The 23,078-nt window shown below is 45.6% G+C and overlaps 1 protein-coding gene across 1 annotated transcript in view; it reads left to right on the plus strand.

Moving 5' to 3' along the window:
* LOC133345933 (unconventional myosin-Ib-like) overlaps positions 1–23,078 on the plus strand; it is a 60,326-nt gene that overhangs the window by 16,349 nt on the left and 20,899 nt on the right. Inside the window, exons 5-14 of the mRNA XM_061557069.1 lie at positions 497–601; positions 1,069–1,115; positions 1,814–1,877; positions 5,049–5,147; positions 6,831–6,937; positions 12,448–12,601; positions 13,305–13,423; positions 14,312–14,398; positions 15,004–15,069; positions 19,035–19,139. Of these exons, the coding sequence (XP_061413053.1) occupies positions 497–601; positions 1,069–1,115; positions 1,814–1,877; positions 5,049–5,147; positions 6,831–6,937; positions 12,448–12,601; positions 13,305–13,423; positions 14,312–14,398; positions 15,004–15,069; positions 19,035–19,139 (953 nt within the window). The remainder of the gene's footprint in view (positions 1–496; positions 602–1,068; positions 1,116–1,813; positions 1,878–5,048; positions 5,148–6,830; positions 6,938–12,447; positions 12,602–13,304; positions 13,424–14,311; positions 14,399–15,003; positions 15,070–19,034; positions 19,140–23,078) is intronic.

The raw sequence follows: 23,078 nt of genomic DNA on the forward strand, positions 1-23,078 counted from the left end.
ATAGGTTCAAAGAAAATAACAGAAAACGACGACGTTTCAATCGCAACACAAGCGGTCGTGTTGCGATCGAAACGTCGAAGTTTTTTGTTATTTTCTTTGAAGCTATCTACGTGACTTTACCAAAAGACCCAAAGAATATGAATTCCTGCAGTCACGAAAGCTTTAAGTCAAGATTTATTCATTGCACATCTTTGTTGTTAAATATACCTCGTGTGTGGTAAAAATAAAAAAATAAGTCCTATGTTTGATCTGCATGCAGGATGTCACATGAACACATTTAACATTTTCCAAATAAATAAAATGATTACATTTATAATAACCGAATGAAAATGACTGAGCTCCTTGAATCTAATGAACCAGACAGCAAACCAATATTCTCAGATGTGATTGACATTGAGTAATTGGGCTGCGGGTCATGGTTGTTGTGAGTGAACCTGACTGCACGCGCCTCTGTCTCTGTGTGTCTTTGCCTTTCGTTTTGTACATGGCGCTACAGAGGCCAGCAAGCTGGTCATGTCATACGTGGCTGCCGTGTGCGGGAAGGGCTCCGAGGTGACGAAGGTGAAGGAGCAGCTACTCCAGTCGAACCCAGTTCTGGAAGGTGATGCATGGATATGTGTGGAGTGCCGTGGAACCTCGTAAAGACATCTTGAGCTGCCAGCAGTGACAATAAGCAGTGAATATGCCTCCACGCGAGAGATGGGATCTCATTTAGAAAATTACATGGCTGGAGATGAAATGGACACCATTCTCTTACGAGACAAGCTTCATGTGGGTCGTAGAAAATTGAGCAGAAAGTGCCCTTTCTCCCACCTCGTCTGATGCTTCCCCACTGCTCTATTTTCACCCGCAGTTCCTCACCAGCTAGGCCTGAATCGCATCCAAAACTCGAGAGGAGAGGGAACCCAGTTTATAAACTTCTCCGTTTGGTTAAATGCATCGTTTTGATCATTTTCATTATGTTTTGCACAATATCTAAAAATGTTGTTTTTCTGAGTTCCCACATTCGTGCATGTGATTTGCATTTTAAAGCTGGGTGCATGTACGTGCGTGTGTGCACATTCGCAGCTTTCGGGAATGCCAAGACCATCAGAAATGACAATTCGTCACGTTTTGTGAGTGTGTTTCTCCTCTACACTTGATTGCTTGAGCCAATTTATTGATCTGATTGTTCACACGAGGGCCACACACGTTGGGCTATTTCTGCCCGTAGGGAAGGATTGTAAAAAAATGCGTATACAGTTTTTTCCATCTGTCGGACTGCCAGGAGCCGTGGCACCAGTAGCTTCAGTTTTCTAGTGGAGGCAGTTCAGTCTACACTGGTTTATTTATGTGAAGTCTGGTAATTCGACAAACATATACATGTTGTAATGATGGTGTCCATGCTGCTTGGAAGCCCCCACAGACAGTGTTGTGGATGCCGACACAGAGCCCTTGCTGCTGCCACACACAGAGCACCTGGTGGTGCCAATATTTTACTGTGTGTATCCTAACGGTCATACTGTACATTACTTACATTAAATCGCTGATCAGCTGTTTGCAAATATGGAAGAGCAGATAACATGGTGCATGGAGAGTTAAATAAGAGTATCAACTGAAAACGACCCAAAAGCATATCTAACTTTGTCTCAAACAGAAATACGTAATTGTAAAGCCAATGCATATTTAGGAACCATTTCACCGGCTCGTATTCTTCTGTTTAAGTAAAGCCATGTTGATGGGACTTCGTGCTTGATGGGTGATGGTGAGTTATTGTGCTGCTCTTGATGAATCGGTTCAATTCACGTCGTAACGGCGTTTGCTGCTCTCGCAGGGAAAGTACATGGACATCGAGTTTGACTTCAAAGGAGACCCTCTCGGAGGCGTCATCAGCAACTGTGAGTCTTGCGCTACTTCGCGAACCCATTTATTGTTTGTGTTCTTCTCTGAGGGATATCTCTGTGGTCTCCATGGCGCAGACTCCCACAGGAGAGAATCTAAATCTGTATTTATCTTGGAGAAATCCGATGAGCTGTGAATCTCCTTTTCACAGATGTTCAGTCGGAAAGATGTGATTGCAGTGAATGGAGAGGTCAATGTGTGTGCAGCATTTGAATGGAGTGGTTGGAGAATAAATAGACATCGCTCACTTCTCAGGCACCTTAGAAGACAAGCTTCGTGTTGATCAAGGGAACAAAGAGCAGAAAGTGCCCTCCTCTGCAGACTCACCTGATGCTTCCCCTGCCGCTTTAGTTTAATCTGAATGTTGTTCATGTGAACCATGCAGGGAGGGGTCAATGGTTTTGGATGGAGGAGATTGCATAAGGACACATAGAAACCATGACTCCTGCATTCACACACGTGTATATATGTGTATATATGCATGTTCAGATTTATTATTCAGAGGCAAATATTCCTCCCCACATTTGTGGGATTGTATTTCGTGTCCGCATTAAGAGACGCGTCGTTTTGTTTGAGCTGGCACCCTTCAGTACAGAGCATGGAAATGTAACAGGCGGGGTACTCGTTGCGTACATTTTTGGACGTATTTTTTTACCACGGTTGTTTTCGGAAGTTTCCAAGGTACGTGGATTTTTTAAGAGTTACTTTAGTTTATATATTTATAACATATTTAACAATCCCAGAGTTAAATGTAGCATTCCGAGCAGCCCTACCCCGGGGCAATTAAACCTGTCCTTGCTTCGCAGGGTGAGGAGGGAAGTTGGCTTGGCACATGCAAGCCCTGGTCCAAATATAACCAAACTGACACAGCATCTGGGGAAGCTCTAAATCCGTCAGGTTATTGTCAGCTCAGTTCTCATTTTTTTGTATTATGAAACAATGAAAACCTGTGTTTAAATTCATGCTGTGCCACTGCGGATACTTGCTTGCTAACAAGGGACCGTCTTTCAAAATAATTTTGAAAAACCAGTTGTGCGAGTTGAGTTTTTTGTGCACAGGCACAGTAGGTGGGATTTTGTAAATTTCAGAGACAAAATCAGGACATGCTCCCCCACCACCCAGCCATTCGTAACCGAGGCATAAGTTCATTTTACTGTCCTGTGCATTGCAGCAGGACAGTTTAGCGAGAGTAATGAGTAATGAGCTTAACTTGACAGTAGCATCAGTTCTCTCAAAGACCTGCTGGGTTTACAGCAGTGTTTTTTTTTCTTCCAATGTTTGGCTGCTCTTATGCAGTGTGCTATTTTGCACGCTGTGCCTGCACACTATGTGAGGTTGTTTATGTACATATATTCACTTATATTAGGAGACGCTCAACCTCTCTAGGGGGTCACTAGATTGGTCACTATATTAATCACAAGGTTGATTTAAATTGTGACTATCCTCATCACTGCATGGAAGGCGATGAATCATTACACTTCTGTTATCCATGACTGGGACTTGAAACCAGGTTACCCTTTTTATACATGCACAGGTATGTGCACATCGACGCATGGGTGATTATAAAACCAAGCTTCCATAGCAGGGTTGAGGAACCGGAATGTGCTTTGCTTCGGAACATAACGTGAAGCTAGGTTTCACACTTATGTCCTCAATGAGGTCCAGGGCAGGCTCTCATCATATAAAAATCAGGATAGTATGCCGTGACTACTTTATATTCATTGCAATTATCTTCACACGTAGCTGCTTGATTAGGCGTTGTGTTTATTATTATTATTATTTAGCTTGTTTACCCTGGAAAGACTGACTGAGTTTCATGACTCTTTCAGGAAAGTCTTGCCAAAATGTAGCAGTCGGGGGTGATGATTGCTATGTATTATCCCAGTTGTGTATTTTGAAGGTACATTTTTTTATTTCTTTAATTTGGACCATAACGTCGGCCCACAGTGGCCTTCTCTTGTGAATGACATCATGTGATCTTAAACGTCCACCGTGAATCAAACGGCACGTATTTTTAAGATTAATACACCCACAGTATTAATCAGGGTGGCTGCTGGTTTCGAACCATGAACCTCTGTAACAAGCGGCTATTGCGCGACTGCTCTAAATTACATCGTGAGGCACCGGGCAGAGCTGAGACACGTTATGTATGTTTGTATATATGTTGAACTTCTTTCGTAACATACGTAGCCAAAACATAGTAATCAGACGTGGGTATTCGCGTCTCTGTGCATGTGCTCGAGTTAAAAAAAAATAAAGACATCGTTCAGCACCATGCATTTTATGACGACTGCCCCTAGGAGGGCCTTTAATAGAAATCCTGACAGGTACTTGGCTTGATAAGTTGAACATTATGATTTCTATGGCAACATGGAATGGATTTTTTTGGTACTCAACACTGTCCATGGTGCGGCAGGATCTTCCAGGGGTTTGAGGGATGTGTGTCATTGCAGTGCAGTCTACCCGGCATTAATGTGAGAATAGCCTTGCTGCAGCTGAGTGGCCTGAAGGTGGTTTATTTTAGTGCTGCCTCTATAAATATGAGCATCTGCTCCTGGGAAGCTGGTGCAGGAAAGGGCTATTTTTTCTGGCAATGCTGCCGTGGGTCAGGTAGGTGATTGGTGTTTTTTAAAAATTATTGCTCTAAATATATGGAACGTTTTGGAACAGCCTTCATCTGGAAAGGGTTATTTGAGAAGACTTATTTGGGAAAATGTAGGTATTTATATCTTGAGCTTTTCATGTCTTAAACATGACAAAAATAGTTTAACACTCATGAAAATACATACGACGTCAACATTCTTTCGAATATTTGATATCCCAGATATTGTATGTGGGCAGACATAGTGATGCCAATAGTGATATTCATAATATTAAGTTCCTTAGCAATGTGACGTTTTCAACTTCATTTTGCTTTTGTGTAGTCATTTCGCTGCTTCCACAACCATCATCCTGCTCCTTACCCTGCCCTACCTCACTGCTCATGACCCCTTCCCTTGCCCCACTCAGTCCCCGCAGTAACACAGTGCATGCTTGGCATGCACGGGCACAGGAATCAGTTGTGAAATGCATGGGGCTGATATCAGTAGTGGCATAGCTTTATTTCAACATTAGCCTTGCACCTGCTTGTATCAGTGTCCTCACTCTTAACCCCTTCCCCCACGCAGACCTCCTGGAGAAGTCACGAGTGGTGGGTCAGGCGCGCGGCGAGAGAAACTTCCACATCTTCTACCAGCTCCTGGCTGGAGCCTCGCCTCATTTGCTGGGTGCGTGCCACAAACGCCACGTCGATATCCACGAGACACGACCATCGCCCACCACCGATCCAACACCACATCCCACCACCCGCCCACACGGCTCAACCTCAATGACACTTTACGTTGGCCTCTGCCGGTTGGCGTGAGCAAGCCAGATCAAATCTAAGTGCATCATGTTTTTGCCAAACAGTAGCCTTCAAATGTAAGCGGCCCTCAACAATTTACACATTTACCCAATTATTAGATTTACTCAGCATCAGTTTAACTTGCTGTTGAAACATCTGTACTGAGCACCAAGGTCGTTGAGCTCCCTAAACCAGAGTGGAAAGGTGGGTGTGGGAATGTGGGTGGAGGAGAGCGTCTGAGTGAGATTGTCACGCGAGCGAGACGATGTGTGTGAGTGGCGGGCAAATGAGTGGATGAGCATGAGGGCATGTGCGTGAGAGTGTGAAGATTGTGTGGCCTCTAATTTGACACCTTGACACCTCCACCATTGCTCAGGATTAATTCTAATAGACTGATTGTTTGCTGCGATGCATACTGTCTCCAACAGCCATTATTTAGGATGCATAATTTATCTTCCTTTTGTCAAATTGCTCAACATTGGCATTGAATGCCATAATTTATTTTCCAAAGGAACAACGTTCTTAACTGCTGCAATCATATTCATGCTCTTAATTGCTGGTAACTTTATATTATTGGCCACTGGGCCTGTGCTCAGCATCCAAAAATGAAAACAACGAAGAAAGGCCATGCACGTGCATGGATTCTGTATCGGAGGAAGTATTTAATGAGTGATAATATCATAACGTAACGAGCTCATGTGGAGGCGAGGTTGTGCACGGTGTGTGATGTTATGACCTTGGCCATATTAGCGTATCAATTTAGCATTGCTATTGTATCGCCAAGTTATTTTAAACTCTTTAATTAAGTTAGCCGGTTTTCCAACCTGTACGTCCCTAATAGCATCATGAACATATTTTTAAATAAGCTTATTTTTACAAGAGTTAAGGCTGACACCTGTTCCAGACAGACAGAGCTAATGCATAAACACTTTCGACCACTATTGAGTCGTATGACAAGCCAACACGGTGGCATGTAGCATAGTATCGACAAGGCTCGTTGATTGCAACTCACTATGCTACAGGACGTCTGCCAAAAACATTACCAAGCTGCAGCATGTACAAACTTATTTGGCACGTGTCGTGACGGCTACTAAAATATCCATCCAGTGCTCGCTGAGCTGCATTGTCTTCCGGTTGCTGAATGAATACATTATAAGGTCGAACCATTACACACAAAGTGCTTGCTGAAAAATCGACCACAATACTTTGCTGATCTCATCAAGGAACATAAACCATCATGAAAACTCCGGTCATCCTCGCAGCGGCTTTTGTCTGGCCATCAAACAAGGACGGTCACTTCAGTGTGTGCTTTCGGATGCACTTCTGCGGCCATCTGTAATGCTCTTCCTTCTGATATTATCAAGCCACTGGAGCTATGCACTTTTCAATTAAGATTGAAAACTCATTTCTTTAAAACAGCTTTTTGTGTTAAGTTTGTTGTCCTTCCCCCGCAACTCTGATTAGCATGGTTGGCTACGTGCGGTGCGAAAGAAGTTCCACAAATGCATATACATTCAACATTAGTCATGTTGCGTTAAAGCTGCCATTCCCACTACGTTTGGTGCAGAGCGACTGAAGCTGCAGCGCGACGTGGCAACGTACAGCTACCTGATGCAGAAGGACAGCGCCCACGTGCCAGGCATGGATGACGCCTCGGTGTTCCAGACGACGCAGGTGAGGGCGAGGTGGGAGCGATGGGAGGTGACCGTGTGGGCCAGTGGTGCGAGAGAAATGCTGTGTGTATGTTGCATGTATGTATGTTGAACTTTTTGTTGCACTGTACGTAGCCAACCGTGTTAATCGGAGGTGCGGGGTGTACATGAGAAACCTCCGAGACCCTAATGCTGCTTGGGTGGCATTCTTGCCGTGGCTACTCTGTGCTGCAGGAATATGGCTGTGAGAGATCAACGACTGATCGTGAGTGCGTACGGTCGGGGCTTTTATATATGTGTCAGTCTGTGACCCGTTTGTAAATTGGCCCTACATTCAAATAACCTACACAGCAGTCATCTACAGATTCCAGAATGAAATGTGGTAGTGCTGTTGGTCATTTGCCATGCGGTACAACTCCATCATGGCAGAGACTAATTGAGCATGGCAAAGACTAATTGAGCATGTGAACTTCGCTGTTACATTTTTTTGTCTACATCCTGATCCCTTTTTGCGTGGCACTATGGCATTGTGAGCTCTCCGACACCTCGTCCTCCTGATTATCTAGCTGCTCATCCTCTTCTTCTTGATCCTCCACCTCCTGGTCTTCCTCCTGGTCCTGAATCTCATCCTCCTTATTCTCTTCATAGACCTCCTCCTGGTCTTCCCCCACTCGGTCCTTCTTCTGATCCTCCCCGTTCCTCCTGATTTTCCTGGTCCTTCTGGTTGCTGAAAACTTCTTTACAATCCCCAACAGTCCCACACTCCCTCCGACCCCTCCAATCCTTTGGATTATCATTCGGTTTCCAACCATTCCTTCCCCCGCACCTCCGATTAGCATATTAACTTAGCTCCGAATGCATTTTTGCCATATACCCTGTGTTGTTCGGCACGATATCTGACGTTTCACTCCACGTGTTGGGAGTGTCTTCTGCAGGCATGTTGAGCGGTGCGTCCGACATTATGCCAAACAAGACGCAGTACAATCTGAAATCACATCAGAGAGAAAAACAACACAACCGCAAAACCTACACATTCATGTTATATATGTTAAATTGCCAACAGTGCTTCACAAATAACATTCATTATCAACACCAGTTGCAATGCTACAGCCAAACGCTGCTGTAAAAATAACCAACAGTCGCATTGTCCACTCAAGTCAGGAGCGCACATTGAGGAATGCAGACAACAGGTTTATGTGTTGGGTCATGTTACTGAGAAGCAGGTTAGCGTTGTGAAAAATAGCTTCATAGCTCATAGCTCTAGCTCATCTATATACTGTATATAAAAGAGAAATTTGTGAATGTGTGTCTGTTTGAAATGTTTAGCATACTTACCGACATGCAACAAATTTGAAATCTGGCATGTGGGTAGTTTCCAGACTGTACACAAGGCAATAAGTATTAAAAAAATACTTTTGTATTTTGGGGGGCGGGGGGGGGGGGCAATAATGGATCACTTTGCACGCACGTGAGCGGTGACGTCACATCTGTGATGTCACCCGCATGCGGCAGTGTCCAAAACAAGACTCCAAGTCTCGGGCGAAGCCAGGTAGTAAAGCTAGTTCAGTATAAATAAATATTCTGATTCTGGTACACCTGACATTGAGACATTTATTTGATCCTTATGGCGGTACCCCGGAGTTCCAAATAATACACAATGGCCGAGGCAATGAAATATTTTATTTTGGGGACACTATTTTTTCCAGGGGTGTTACTTAACTTCACGACTGGGGTACCAATCAATCCGAAATCAGTGCTACTCTGCGAAACCCTGTAGTGCATCGTGTACAGCTCGTCGAGATGAGTCGATTGCCGCATCCCCGACCATCAACAGACCAAAAGTGACTGCATCACGGACATTATGCGAGAGCCGGGGACCTATGGTACCCTGGGGTACCGCCATAAGGTTCATTTCTCTGAAGAGAGAAGTCAGAGCAAGCCAGGAGCTCTGTGAGTTTCCTCACCGATACCTCGTGTGCACTCTCCGCACACCTTATTGTTTTTCTGCATTCCTTTTTCAAAGGATGTCTTAAATGCAGTTGTTGCTGAGGTTGGGTGAATTCTTTCCTTGATCGTCTTCCTGTCATTTGTCATTCGTATGTCACAAGACAAAGACATATGTCACACACATACCAACGTGTCAAGCCATTGTTAACCCGTGAAACTGATTTCGAGAGTAATGCTATTTCATAAATAAATCGTCGTCATCAAAATGAGCCACGATTGATCCAATGCTGGGTGAAGGCCTCCTCAACCTGTGGATATTTAGCATGGTCCCCTGATTCAATAGTTCATCTGCTTCCTGCACGAGAGCTGATTGCATCGCTCCACCTTTGCCGTGGTCATTTCCTGGCTGCCACTGTCATTATTCTTGACCATCTAGCGACGTGTTCTGCCCATGCCCACTTACTTTTCTGACAACAGATAATATATTTGTTTCTGACTTGCTAATGCTTTCTACTCCTCGTGCTCTTCATTGCATGTCATTGTAATTCCATGCACGTGCTTCTCCGTGGTTCTTGGCACACTCGTCAGCATTTATTCCATTTTCTATGTCAAGGTCGTTATTTCTGATCTGTGATCAATTTTTAAACACTTTCTTCTTTCGGCACATTGTTTTTTTTGTTGCATTTATAAGTTTAGTAACAAAAAACAAGCTCACTTACTCTTGTCCTCTTTATTTAATAATTTTGATCCTAGTCACATTTCAACAACTGCCCTGGATATACACACCTTGATGTATTTTCCAGTTGTGTCCCTCCAGCATATATCTTATGTTGTTACGTGAACTTGTACATGACTTTTATTTCATATTGAGCCCAACTTTGTGGCCTTCTTTATTCAGTTCTTCAATCATTTCCTGTGGCTAATTTCCGTTTGTTGTTACAATAGCTATATCATCAGCAAATCTGAGATGTTTCATATTTATTACGTGTACACTTTTGACTTTTTTTTTGTCTACAATCCAAGTTTTCGGAAAATATCTTCAAATGTCGTCTATGAATAACTTTGCTGAGAGAATGTCTACTTGGCTGATGACTCTTATCATATGTATCTTGTTACTTCGTTCCATAGATTTAACCAGGTAAGAGCCTTTTGAGATAAGCGTGTCAGACTCTGGGAATGTAAAACAAATGAAATGTCCAAAATGTATTGTTGAAGACATAACACTGTGGATGATGAAATCTACATTTTACGTAACATGACAAATACCGAAACACTTTATTTCTTATACTGTACTTTCAAATGTGTTTTTCCATACTGTAGTTGAAATGTGCACATCTCTGTGAAATCTGTAGCTTAACTGTCGCTAGAATATGACCAATCTATGCACTCTCAGAGGCAATTTATAAATGCCATAAAATATAACCTTGCCTCAGTGTATCCAAAGGTGTTATTTTCAGGAGGGCCCTTGTTTTTCCACCGCACCTCCGATTAGCACGGTTAGCTATGTATGGTGCACTAGAAGTTCAAAATACATACATTGGGAGCGTTTGACCAATACTATTGATGAGTATTTGTCACTGTGAAATAAATTATGTACAATGTACTCTTATAGACATGTTTACTGTAAAGGCAGCAGTGCTAAACCAGCTGGGATTAAATTAATTACTTGGATAACAGCGCCAGCTGCAAAACATAACCATAGTTTTTGCTGCTGAAATAAACACATGTTTGACAAAACACTTTCCGCCGCGCGAGCGAGAAGTGAATTTCACCTCAACAACAAATAACCACGGCTAGAGTTGCCACCTTTGAACAGCAGTCGGTCATCACCAGCTACTGGCTAAGCAGACTGAGATACACAGAGTTGTGATGGGGGCCGTGCGGCTGGAAGCCAGGACAAATGGGTACTTTCCCACGTTATCGAATGCGACTCGAGACAGGCTGCGATGCCGGAGATAAATGGCTTCGCTAAATTTAGGCTCTGGCATGAGGGGGGCCGTGGGCCGGGTGGTCCAGACTGCTCTTCCGCCACTTGCGCCCGCTACCCCTCTCGCTGTTGCCCTCCGCCCTTCGCAGAGGAACGCACGGTAAAATGTTCCGTCACGCTCCTTGCTTTCAAAACACTAGCACCAGACGTGTGTTTGATTAATAGTTGGCATTGAAAGATTTTTCATTGTCGCCACTCTTTGAGGGTCATTTTTTTTAGTCCACGTTTTTTTTTTCTCCACTTATAAAAATGTAATTCTGTTCGACTGCTAAGTCAATAAATACTACACGCAGCTTATATGTTGAAATGAGAGAGTGGCATTACGGAGGTCCCGCGTGGTTACGTTGAGATGCTGAAGGAGTTGCGATGGTTTCACTGCCTCTCCAAACGCCACGGTGGAAGTGCAGAGAGGTCTATCTCCCCTCTGCCGGCACAGACGTATTCTTCCTTTTGTTTTGCATGCTTGCTGGTTGCTTTCAGTGGTGGAAAAATACTGCTTCCCATGGCTGCAAAAACCGAGCCACTCTCCATTTGGCTGCGCTGATAAATGGGCACCTCCCACCAGCCCCACGGACGCTGGGGTCAAGGCTGTGTGAGGAAAGCTGTCTGCTCGAGCGTGATTGGGGGGGTATTTATAGGCCCAAGGCTCATGCAGCTCACCTTGCACCTGTGATGCAGGGTGTTAGTGCATAATAGACGCGAATATACCCAAACACTACAGTTTCCTTCTACTCCTGAAAACACTGGATGACGATTGGCCAATAACCCAAGAAGAACCTTCCTTGAAAACATGTGAGATTCAGCTCAGGCTTTCCTGGGCAAGAATAACGGTTATTATAACAGCCGCTCTTGTTTCCCAGCACCGATGCTGCTTTACTGCAAGTCAGCAACCGCTAATAAAGTCACACTCGTCCTCACCACCACTTCAGGGCGATCATGATGACCGTCACAAGCGGTCGGGTTTGAATGGCAGTTGTATGACCGGAGCGGAGGGGGGAAAGGGAAGAGGGTGCGATTTTGAACAAAAACAATGCAGCTGTGATGAGATACGGGGGCGTCTGATGCTGAGGATGTGCGTGGGTACGGACGAGTCGGCTTATGTCCACTCCCTCCGTGTGCTTCCCATGCGTCGTATGAACAAGCACTGCACGCTGCAATGTCTGGCTTGCTCCTCTGCCTCGCGGCCATGGGAGTGGCTCCACATGAGCAAAGTGAAACCCAACAGTTCATATGAATGGTTGCTACCTCTGAGGTATGCAAAACCAGGACATCTCATGGGAAGAAGAATAATATCTCACCGTAGAAGAAGAGGGGAGAACTACGTGCTAATGCACTGTCTTGGAGTGGTGTATTATTAGGCAACTGGCGGAAACTGGGATGTTAAATGTTCGCTGCAGATTTCCGAGGACATCTACCTGAAACAGAAGATGCTGCATGCGTGCTAACCAGGTGGCAATGCCCGTGTATAGATGCAGCAGCCTCCCTGCAGCTGCCCAGCTCACACGGCCCTTGTAGAGTGACAAGTGGCGCCGCGCGAGCCCCGCGCGTGACCTGCGTGGACCGTGCGATGACGAGCGCCGTGCCGTGCCCATCTGCAGAGAGCGATGCAGGTGATTGGATTCGAGGCGGGCGAGGTGAGCAACGTCCTGGAGGTGGTGGCCGCTGTGCTCAAGCTGGGCAACGTGCAGCTCTCGGGGACCGGGTGGGCCAACGGCGTCGAGCAAAACGGCGATACGACGACCGGCACGTCAGGTTGGTGGCAGCTCAGGATGGGGGAGGGTGGGGGGGGGGGTTACAGACGTTGTTCACACCTGGTGGGGTGTGATTTCTGTCCCGTCTAAAATGTAATAATCACACTCCAGAGGTATTGTAGGTATTCAATTGTTGCTGCTTCAGTGATCTTAGTAAATAACAGGCGCAGTTAAAATAAAAACGTGTTTCCCTTCACTGAGAGGAAGATTCTATTTTGACAATTCAGATGAATGAAGAGGGCCAGTTAGCCAAAACACATACTTCTTCCCGTTTTTATTGTTGCTCAACCAGTTTTTTTAGGGACAGAGCTATTGGAACTGACCACTGCATGTAGATAAGGGCTGGGTGGAGAAGATTGGTGAGAGTGCGATGTCTCAATGCAAATCCTTTCTTTCACGAAGTCACTTTAGTTGACGAGTTTTGAAAGGAATGAAAAAAATGAAACCTGTACAAAAAGTCATTTTCACTGTGCTCAACGAGCATGGGGCGACACTGATCTCCAATGGTGGTCTTGAGCTGTGCCACATTCCAAAGATGAAGATCTTTTTTTTGTTACCAAATAGATATACTGTATATATAAATTCTCCATTTGTCAGACAAGGGTAAACGTCTGCTAGCTTCAGCACTCTGGTTCCCTGTGATTCTACGCTTCACTGTGGCGCTCTTGGCCGCACTTGCTGCTGGCTGTGTACTCTCCTCACAGACTTGCTGGACGTCTCCTCTCTGCTGGGACTGCAGCCTTCAGTGCTGGGCCGGGCACTCACCACCCGCACCGTCGAGGCGAGACAGGAGAAGGTGTCAACGACGCTCAACCTAGCCCAGGTACAACTCATTTATCCATTTTCTATTGGCACATTTGAGCCGTGTCAGCACGGGGCCCTCGCAGTATAGGTGGGTTTCCACTGGCTTTTCTCCAAGCTGAGCCGGAACCAAACCGTGATACGCAGGCACACCAGACGTCTGAATCTGGCTCTGTATCGAGCCAGGCTGGAGGTCGGGTATAATGATGTATTAATTGCCTGTGACATCAGTCACGCAAATAAAACACGTAATGATGGAAAGCTGTAATCCAGTGCTCTGGAAGCAGGGTTTCTGAGACTCCTAAGCCCACTGCATTGTGAGTTAGCTGTAACATGACAGTTCAATGAATGGGTTCTTGACCCATCTATATGGACTATTGAGTGTTTTTCCTTTTGTATGTCTATGGGTTTTTTCCCGGGTATCCAGTTTCCTCCATCATGTAAAACACTTCTTAAAAATACATTTAACAAAAATCCCAATGAAGTAATCTCCTGAAAATACTTTTGAGTCTTGATCAGGATTTCCTGGATGACTTAAGGACATCCATTTACTTGTATTCACACTCATGCACTTGTGTGGGTGCTAGGGTAGCCACCTCTGATTGACAAAAAAACAGGACATATCATGCGAAGATTATCTCACAATACCAGAAAAGTGGAGAATCACGCATAAATGCACTCTCTTGAAAGAAGAAAAACTAATTGGACTTATGTCCAGGAATGAATTACAGATTTCCCACGACAGATGTATATATGTTGAACTTCTTTTTCACCATATGTAACCAACCATGCTAATCGGAGGTGCGGTGACAGCTAACTCGAAAAGAGGATGTTGGGAAGACATGTGGCAATCCTAGTAGGAGCGTGTTGTTGTGCACGCTTTCTTACGTTGCACGTGTCACTACACTAGGCGTACTACGCCCGGGACGCGCTCTGCAAGAACATGTACAGCCGGCTCTTCTCATGGGTCGTGAGCCGTATCAACAAGAGTATCAAGGTGCGCACTGTCCCCGGACACCCCTGCTATACCCCACCGCACGCCACTGAATTTTTCGGCCGAGCGCATTTACTCACCTCCAGTGTAATAACCGTGCTTCAAAGGAGGCCCCCTGCCAGGGATGCAGGGAGTACAATGCTCACTCCCCCCTCGGGTGCTGAGCACGTGAACATAGACCTCGGTACAAATGCAGGAGGTGCGAGAACACATGTTTAATGTAAATACTCAATGAAATGTCAACTGTTAAAAAATAAAATCTTAGTAATATGAGCTTCGTTCCCGAGGATATTGTGAGCATCGTATCAACTTTAATCGGGGACTGCTATGCAATCAGGCCTCTTATCACGTGTTTAATATTGTCAAGTGGCTGGGAAAGTGACTGCAAATCGTACATTGTAATTGGCCATTGGGTACCACTGATTGATTACACCTGTTTTATTTATATATACTGTTATATACATATAAAAACATGCATCGAAAAATAGTATCATATAATTGTACTCGGCAACAAAAGTGGCTGTCCCTCACAGAGAAAATGATCCAGTGTCCAAAAATTACATAAAATGTTTCTGTAACGTTCATTGAATTGTATCTTTCATTTGCAGGTGCAAAAGCACACCCAGAAGAAAGTGATGGGTGTGCTGGACATATATGGCTTCGAGATATTTGAGGTATGGTAACTTCATAGTGTAAATGAACCCGATGTGGTGTGACCCTATAATTTAAGTTTAAATCTGTTTCTTTTTTCACCTGTGCAAGCATATCTGGACAATTACAAAATGACAAAAAAAGTTTAAAACAGCACCGTTAAAATATAGAAGAAAAAATATATTTTAGAGCTACGATATGTCTGCCTACGTTATTATGAGATAGCGCCTTCTTCGTAAGTGGTTCCATGCCAACAGTGCCACGTGTTATTGCGCGAGGTGTGGTGAGATGTGATCGGCCACTACAGCTCGCCGTCTTACTCTCGCCCAAGGATCTCATCTTCACACACACGTAGAAACCATCACATGCACGTTACATAAAATGTTGAATGTGTCAGTCATAAAGTTAACGACTGTGTGGGCCTTTTAGCGTCATCTGGTCCAATCCATGTGAGACTAGGCTCAAAGAAAGCTGTCTCGGGTGTGGACCAATCAACTTCAAGGACAGTGCATATATTATCAGAGTTATGTTTTTTGTTTGCATTATGGCTGCAGGTATTGTGGTCTATGCAAACATGACTCCTTGTAAAAAAGTTGTCAGTTTTGTTGCCAGATAGAAGGGTAAAAAATAAAATAAACAATTATCATATTTTTTACTGGCAAATGAGGTTCCAATGGTGACTGTGTGGGCTTTTATTTAATTAAACTTGCATCCACTTAAGTAAAATGTGGGTCCATTTAACATCTCGCTGTTGTTGGTGAATATAATTGAAGACAAACTAGGGGTTGTTACTGCGTGTTGCACGAGTTAATCTACACGCATGGATGTGTTGTGATCCTAACCGATTATCCGTCTCACACCCCCTTGCCTGTGTGCAGTCCAACGTGAGTAACCTACGGCCACATGCATGCGTGTGCGCTATAAGCGTTTGTGTGTGCAGTGCTTTTCACTGTGTCCATGTGGAGACAATTCGTGCGTGTCTGCGTAGTCTAGGGTTGCCATCTCTGATGTACAAAATAACCAGGACTTATCATGGGAAGAAGAATGTCTCACAATACCAGAATAGGGAAGAACTACTTGTAAATGCATTGTCTTGAATGGTGCATTAATACGCCCACTGACAATACACATGCATTTAACATTGTGGGACAAATTACAGATTTCCCCCTGTAAAGCTATTTTAAAAAGATTATCCTGGGAAAACCAGGACAGGTGGCAACCCTAGTGTAGTTGTACACTGTGTGTTGTTTGCATGGTGTCGCAGTGGTTAGCATACTTCACTACAATCAGTGGTATCTGAATCTGACCTGGGTCTCTGTGACATCAAACCAATGAGTGCCTGGTTTGGTGTGAGCACTGGGAAACCCTAGATGGCCAGGTGTGGTGCTTGCCAATACCAGCCACTTGTGTGGCATGTACTATCATCAACATTTAATTTGTGTGCCTTGAATTTCACCTTCTTGAATTGTCTCCCAGGTCTTCCTTGGAAAAGAGACATTTGCCCAGTGGTTTGTTACCTACTTCTAACTAATGATTGGCTGTAGGATCTTTATAACAAATTCCTGCGGAGGGAGCTGGTAGGAACGTTGGGTTGCTCGGTCAATGGCCAGGGTTAACGGCGGCGTGGTGTATTCCGCAAATATGGCCGACTGTGAGGGCGGGCACAAGCCGGCGTGAGTAGGTTAAACGTTGAGTTTTATAAGGGCACCACAGGGTGACCAGCCCCTCCCCACCCAGCCTCACTCCTCCCACCGTCCACCCAGCCCCACCCTCCCCACCCAGCTCCTTCCCACCCTTCCCTCCCCACCCAGCCCCTCCTCACCCTCCCCACCCAGCCCCTCCCCACCCTCCCCTCTCCACCCAGCCCCACCCCTCCCATTTTTGAATGCACGACGGACGGACACAATAATCCCCTGTGGGCTGGTGTAACCAGGAGGTTCCTACCAGTAATAATGGCACTTGCTCATACAACTTGTACGACTTAGTGATGGAATGTTGTATCTGTGTGCGTAAGGTGTACAAATGTGCATGTGAACATGTTTAAATGCACGTGCGTGTTTTTTGCATGTGTGTGCACATTTTGATGGCACGCGTGCGTGTTTGTGCATGCGCGTGCTTGCACCTGTGCCTCTGCGTGCCGGGGCATAGGTGTGAACACGCGTGCGATCGCTGAGCTCCATCGCGACTTGGCTTCTCCCCTGCGGGAGGTGTGACCTCCGCAGTCGTGCGCGCGTGCGAGCGAGCGTGCGTGCGTGTGTGTGCGAGCGAGCGTGCGTGCGTGTGTGTGCGAGCGAGCGTGCGTGTGTGTGTGTGCGAGCGAGCGTGCGTGCGTGTGTGTGCGAGCGAGCGAGCGTGCGTGCGTGTGTGTGCGAGCGAGCGTGCGTGCGTGTGTGTGCGAGCGAGCGTGCGTGTGTGTGTGTGCGAGCGAGCGTGCGCGTGCGAGCGTGCGTGCGTGTGTGTGCGAGCGAGCGTGCGTGCGTGTGTGTGCGAGCGTGCGTGCGTGTGTGTGCGAGCGAGCGTGCGTGTGTGTGCGAGCGAGCGTGCGCGTGCGAGCGTGCGTGCGTGTGTGTGCGAGCGAGCGTGCGCGTGTGTGTGTGTGCGAGCGAGCGTGCGTGTGTGTGCGAGCGAGCGTGCGTGCGTGTGCGCATTCTGTCATCGCTTGCAGCCCTGCACGCTGCCTGCGGGTCGCCGTGCAGAGCCAGCGCGAGCTGCTCGAACTAAACAAAACTAACCCCTCGAAAGCCACCGCTGCTGCGTGCACTCACACGTGGTGCGGTTACATATGCTGACACGTGACGACCTATGTATGTATGTATGTTGAACTTATTTTGCACCGTACGTAGCCAACCGTGATAATCGGAGGTGTGGGGGAAGGACAACAAACTTAACACAAAAAGCAGTTCTAAAGAAATACATTTTCAATCTAGTTTTATAAGTGCATAGCTCCAGTGGCTTGCTAATGTCGGAAGGAAGAGCATTCCAGACGGCCACAGAAGTACATCTGAAACCACGCAATGCAATGACTGTCTTTGTTTGATGGCGATCCAAAAGCTGCTGCGGGAATGACCGGAGTTTGCGTGATGGTTTCTGCTCCTTGACGAGATCCTTAATGAGATTGTGCATTGGCTCAATCAATCTGAGTTTGACTGCATGATTACGCTGTTCTTGTTTAAGTGATGTGTCTGTGAGTGGCTGATTGCAGTGGTAGATGCGATGTGTGGTGCCTGTGAGGCTGCACAAAAGAGCGGAGGCTGTGTTGATTGGAAATGGCTCAACTCCATTCCTTCTAGATAAGGCCTCTCTCATTTGTCTACTCAGCTCAGCATTTAAATGTTAGAGAAGTAATAAAAGAAACTTTCATGAATAATTACATCGTACAGCTTGGATGTATATAGCATTAAAATCCTAAAGTGCCGCCCGACAATATCTCGACGTAATAATGCTTTGTCAATGCAGAGCAACCTCAGCTGAGTTGGAAGGCCTTTTCAGGAGGTTCCTGCGTACAATGTTTGGGCCAATTTTGAATGTTAATAATAAAACATTCACACATATATGCAAGTATGCATATGTTTAGCATTACTAGCATATTAAACACGAGGGAAATATATTAACATTTTGATGCAGGTATGAAGGTGTTTTTTTTATTCACGTAAACATAGCAAAAAAACAGACTAATGTTAATTTGTCGGCTGGTGCTGTGTACACCTTGTGCTGCAAAGGGACAGCTGCCAATGGGGGTCCCCTTGGCTAAAGCGGGGCATTGGAATGGTTGAAATGAGGTGCAATATCAAGCGCTTTGAGTTGCTGTGGTATTTAAGCGCCCTGTAAATGCAATGCTTTATCGTTTGTGATTTTAAGCGACACCAGCAAGGCTTTTGAAAGTGCTGTGGTCCATGCTCTCCGCTGCTCCGGGCAGTGGATATATGTGCGCGCGTACACATATGAGTTTCACACACACCTAACCCATCGGTGCCTCTTCCCTGTGCAGGACAACAGCTTTGAGCAATTCATCATCAACTACTGCAACGAGAAGCTGCAGCAGATCTTCATTGAGATGACGCTCAAGGAGGAGCAGGAGGAGTACGTGCGCGAGGTAAGTCATGAGAGGGACCAAGCACACACCAGGAGCATTTTCAGATTACACCTGCGGTATGTAGCAAAGTACTTAACGCATACATAGACAGCATGTGGTTACAGCAGCAAATAGAGCAAATCAATGATATTCTAATAAAAGTCAATAGTTACTCTGCATTCAAAACTGCTTGGTTGCCTGAGCCTGTTATGAATATTCCACATTTTTACGGCAGGAGCCAATATTGTTGAAAGGATTTTCCACAAATTGATGCTCAGTTTATCAATCCTGCATCAGGATTTGAACTTACGAGTTTCTAAATGTGAGTCAAAACTCTGCCGCAGCACCACGTGGCTGAAAATCAATGTTCCCTCTCAATTTCGTTTTTGTATGATATCGTGTTAGCACTGAAGTGCATCGAATATTTGACTTCGAGCGAGACTTCTCTTGGGATGTGTTCAGTATATTATGAAACGTTCTCCCACTGTGAAGCCGTCCCTATACACTTGAATGCTCACTAAGTACCGGGTGAGCCTCAAGTCTCTGTGACAATGGGCATTTTCCCAGCTCCACTGAAGGGAGTGAGGAATGGCGACCGGTTAAACAGACGTGCCTCACAATTGCTTTCTCATGCCACTGCTGGCGAAGGGGGTCTCCACCAGATGGAGCTCTAGAGAGCCCCTCCAGAGTATACTTGGCCTACTCTTCCATGCTGGCCAGACGTCTTGGAAGAGACAGGAGTACCCACATTTTACCCTACCACACACGACTTGCCGATATAACTATGGCGTGCCACTGGGTAGAACAGTGCGGGCCAGGAGATCAAATCGATCGGGTCACCATTACACCATGGAAGCAATCCCGAGGACTTGTTGACTCGACGATTACGCTTCAGTTGCTGCGACGATGCAAGATGGAGACTGCCGTGCTGTGACCCAAATTTACATGCGAGAGGTCTTCAGGGCTGGAGGTATAGGCGTCTTCGAGCGCGCTTACGGCGATTGATTGATTGAGCATTCAAACACGGCGGCTTTGAGGATTCAGCAATCGTGCCAAACGCACATCAACACATCAACTATGCATGAAGAACCCCCCCCCCCCCAGTCCACCAGCCCACCACCCCTATTGTCAAGTCCAAATGGCTTTTCGCGTCACACGCATTATCTACTTAAAATGACATGTTTTTTTCCAAATGGATTATTTATAAGGTGTGAAGCAGCCGTTGGACGTAGCCGTCAGGTCCCCAGGGCTCGCGGCGTTGCAGGTGCGTGGCGGTAGGCAGGCGCGCTGATCGCCCGCGTGTTCCACAGCAAACGGGGTGATGGCCACGCTCCTCGGCAAACTCGCCTCAATTCCTCACGCCCGTGGAGTTTAAATAAAAAAAAAAATTTGTTGACTTGTTCTCGTGGGGCCTTCAAAGAAACTAAAAAAAGAGGTAAAACGAAAGCCGCAGTCCTCTCAAAGGACCTGTTCCCGACGCCGACGGAGGACCTGCTGCCGAACGTAGCGATTTGAATCACATAATTGTTAACTAGTTTGGAATTCTGTTGACGATAACATATTCGATTTTTTTGCTGCGGATATTTTTGTCAATTTTAGTTTATAATATACATGTCACGGGTGTGCTAACGGTAGTATTTGGCACATGAGTAGCCTGAGCGTTAAAAAAAGGCGTAGAAACGAAGCGGAGTTGTGGCTTGTTTTTATTGTTTGGGAGTTCCCGAGGGCTCGGCAGGATGACAGATGGCGCTCTTTGCCAGGTTCCACCGTGGCTGTGATGAGCGATTGTTTACCTTCAAACGGCATAAATGCGCTGCTGCCTTGCTCAGTATTTTTCCAAAATATAAAGCGTTTGTACACTTTATAATACATTAAAGGGAAGCTACTGATTAATGAAATAAACTAAAATTAATTTAAAGGCCTTGAACACAATGGATCTAAAACGTTGTTGGATGAAATTGTGACTCTTAAATGGGGTTTGCCAAATTATTTGACACTCAATTAAAAAAAAACTACACTGAAGGAGATGTTCCTATTGTAGAGGATAATTGGTACATTGGGACAATAATCAATATTGCCTGCACAACATCACCTGGAATGAGCCCAATCTCATCAGATCTTGGAAGCTAAGCAAGGATGAGCCCGATTGTGCTTGGATGGGTGACCATCTCTGTGCATGAAAAGACAGTGTTTATAAACATTGTGAGCAGTGGAGGGGGGGCACAGGGTAACCCATTTCTCCGCATCCACCCCATCTTGGCCAATTACAATAGCCATTGCACTCTGCAAGGCTTGGGCAGGCCCTCACCAGCAGTGGATTGACAAAACTGGCTGTACATGTCCAATTAAAAAGGAGCTTGACAATAAAGACAATATGCTCATTTGATGAAGTCGCTATATTTAGCCTGACTATGTTAACTCCTAATTCTATAAAGTTGCTTCATTTAGATTCACTGTGTTAACGTCTCAATCCCCAGCGTCAGAACAAATGAGTTAGTTAAAAGGTGTTTATAATGCATGCCTTGGCACCAACGCAGCTGTGGTTTTCTGTGATAAGCGGAACATTTTTGGCCGTGGATTTTCCCACAGAGAGCGAACACAGACACGCACGGGGCATAGTGTTTGCAACACGTATTATTACTGCAGATATGATATCACTCTATCGTTCGGTGTCTAAGCTCACTGCCAGTGCCGCTGGCATCTGCTTTTTAACTTAAGCTGATCTGTCAGCAGGGGCTTAACAGAGCGTGTTTCAGGGAGACGCCGGGACTTTACCAAAGGATGCTGGATTATGGGAAAATGGGTGAAATTAACAAAGCCTGTGTGTGATTAAAAGAAAACCCTGTGGTCAGCAGGAAACCCCACACAAGGGTTCAGGATTTATTTTCACTGGGATTGAAGCCTAAATTAGAGCTGTGTGGGACAATCCGGCACTGCATTGCCCGCCCATCCCCCATTCCCTGTTTGATTCGTGTGTTTACCCGTCAGACCGTACCAAGCAGTGCCCAATCGGAGAGTATGAATCTCAATCAGAAGGTTGAGTTTCATTTCCAGTCAGGGGTTGAGTCAGCCAATATATTTCCTGGGAGAAACGAGGATTTTCCACCACCTGCTTAACAGCTTGCAGTGGTGATAAGCGCCGTTGCATGATTGTTTCAGCAGGCAGACACGACGACGTGACTTGATTGTCTGTATGTGCAGACCACTTTGGGATACCTCACTTGAGACCTGAACCATTCAGTACATGGAGCGACACAGCTCACCACAACTTCGAGTCTTGAGCCAGCTGAACCATGCCGTCCCATTTACACTCTATTTTATTCCCAAATATAACGATTTGAATGTTTTACGTTGAGCCTTTTTTGCCGACTGTGTTGTAGGGGACATCCGTGATGTACGAACAGAGCAACAACAATACAAAACCATCAACATTGTTGAGAGCAACAGCGTCCTTTCAGGATTATTTGGACAATTAAAAAAGGAGGTTTCTAGCGGTCGTGAATGAAACACACGCGAGTTATAACAGAGCGGGTGTAATGGAACAACGTTAGGTACATGTGTGCATATCTGTCAACCCCTTATCAGTGCCTACCTTATTACAGACCAATTCCGACCTTATTGGTCCCATCACAAGGGAGAAATACAAACAAATAGACAAAAAGAAAATTGCGAATATTGAAACGGCTGTATGCTGTATGGGCCTGACAACTCAATTACCCTGTACAAGAATACGGGTAACCCGTATGGGTTGACAGGGGTGATGTGCAAGTAAGCTCCATATTTTAGTCGAACAGTGACATAAACACACGCAAATTGAAACAAAAAAACAGCGCAGACGATATGCGGGAGCAAGAGGTGCGAGAAAAGTCAGGTGCTGGTGTAAGTATTCTCCGTGTTTTGGTTTCATGGGGAAGTTAAGAGGGGGGGCAGTGAAGGGAGAGACCCAAGCTGTAGATGAGC

Source organism: Lethenteron reissneri, chromosome 23, assembly GCF_015708825.2.
Source record: "Lethenteron reissneri isolate LAM-NWPU_2019-01 chromosome 23, ASM1570882v1, whole genome shotgun sequence".
Classification (NCBI taxonomy): domain Eukaryota; kingdom Metazoa; phylum Chordata; class Hyperoartia; order Petromyzontiformes; family Petromyzontidae; genus Lethenteron; species Lethenteron reissneri.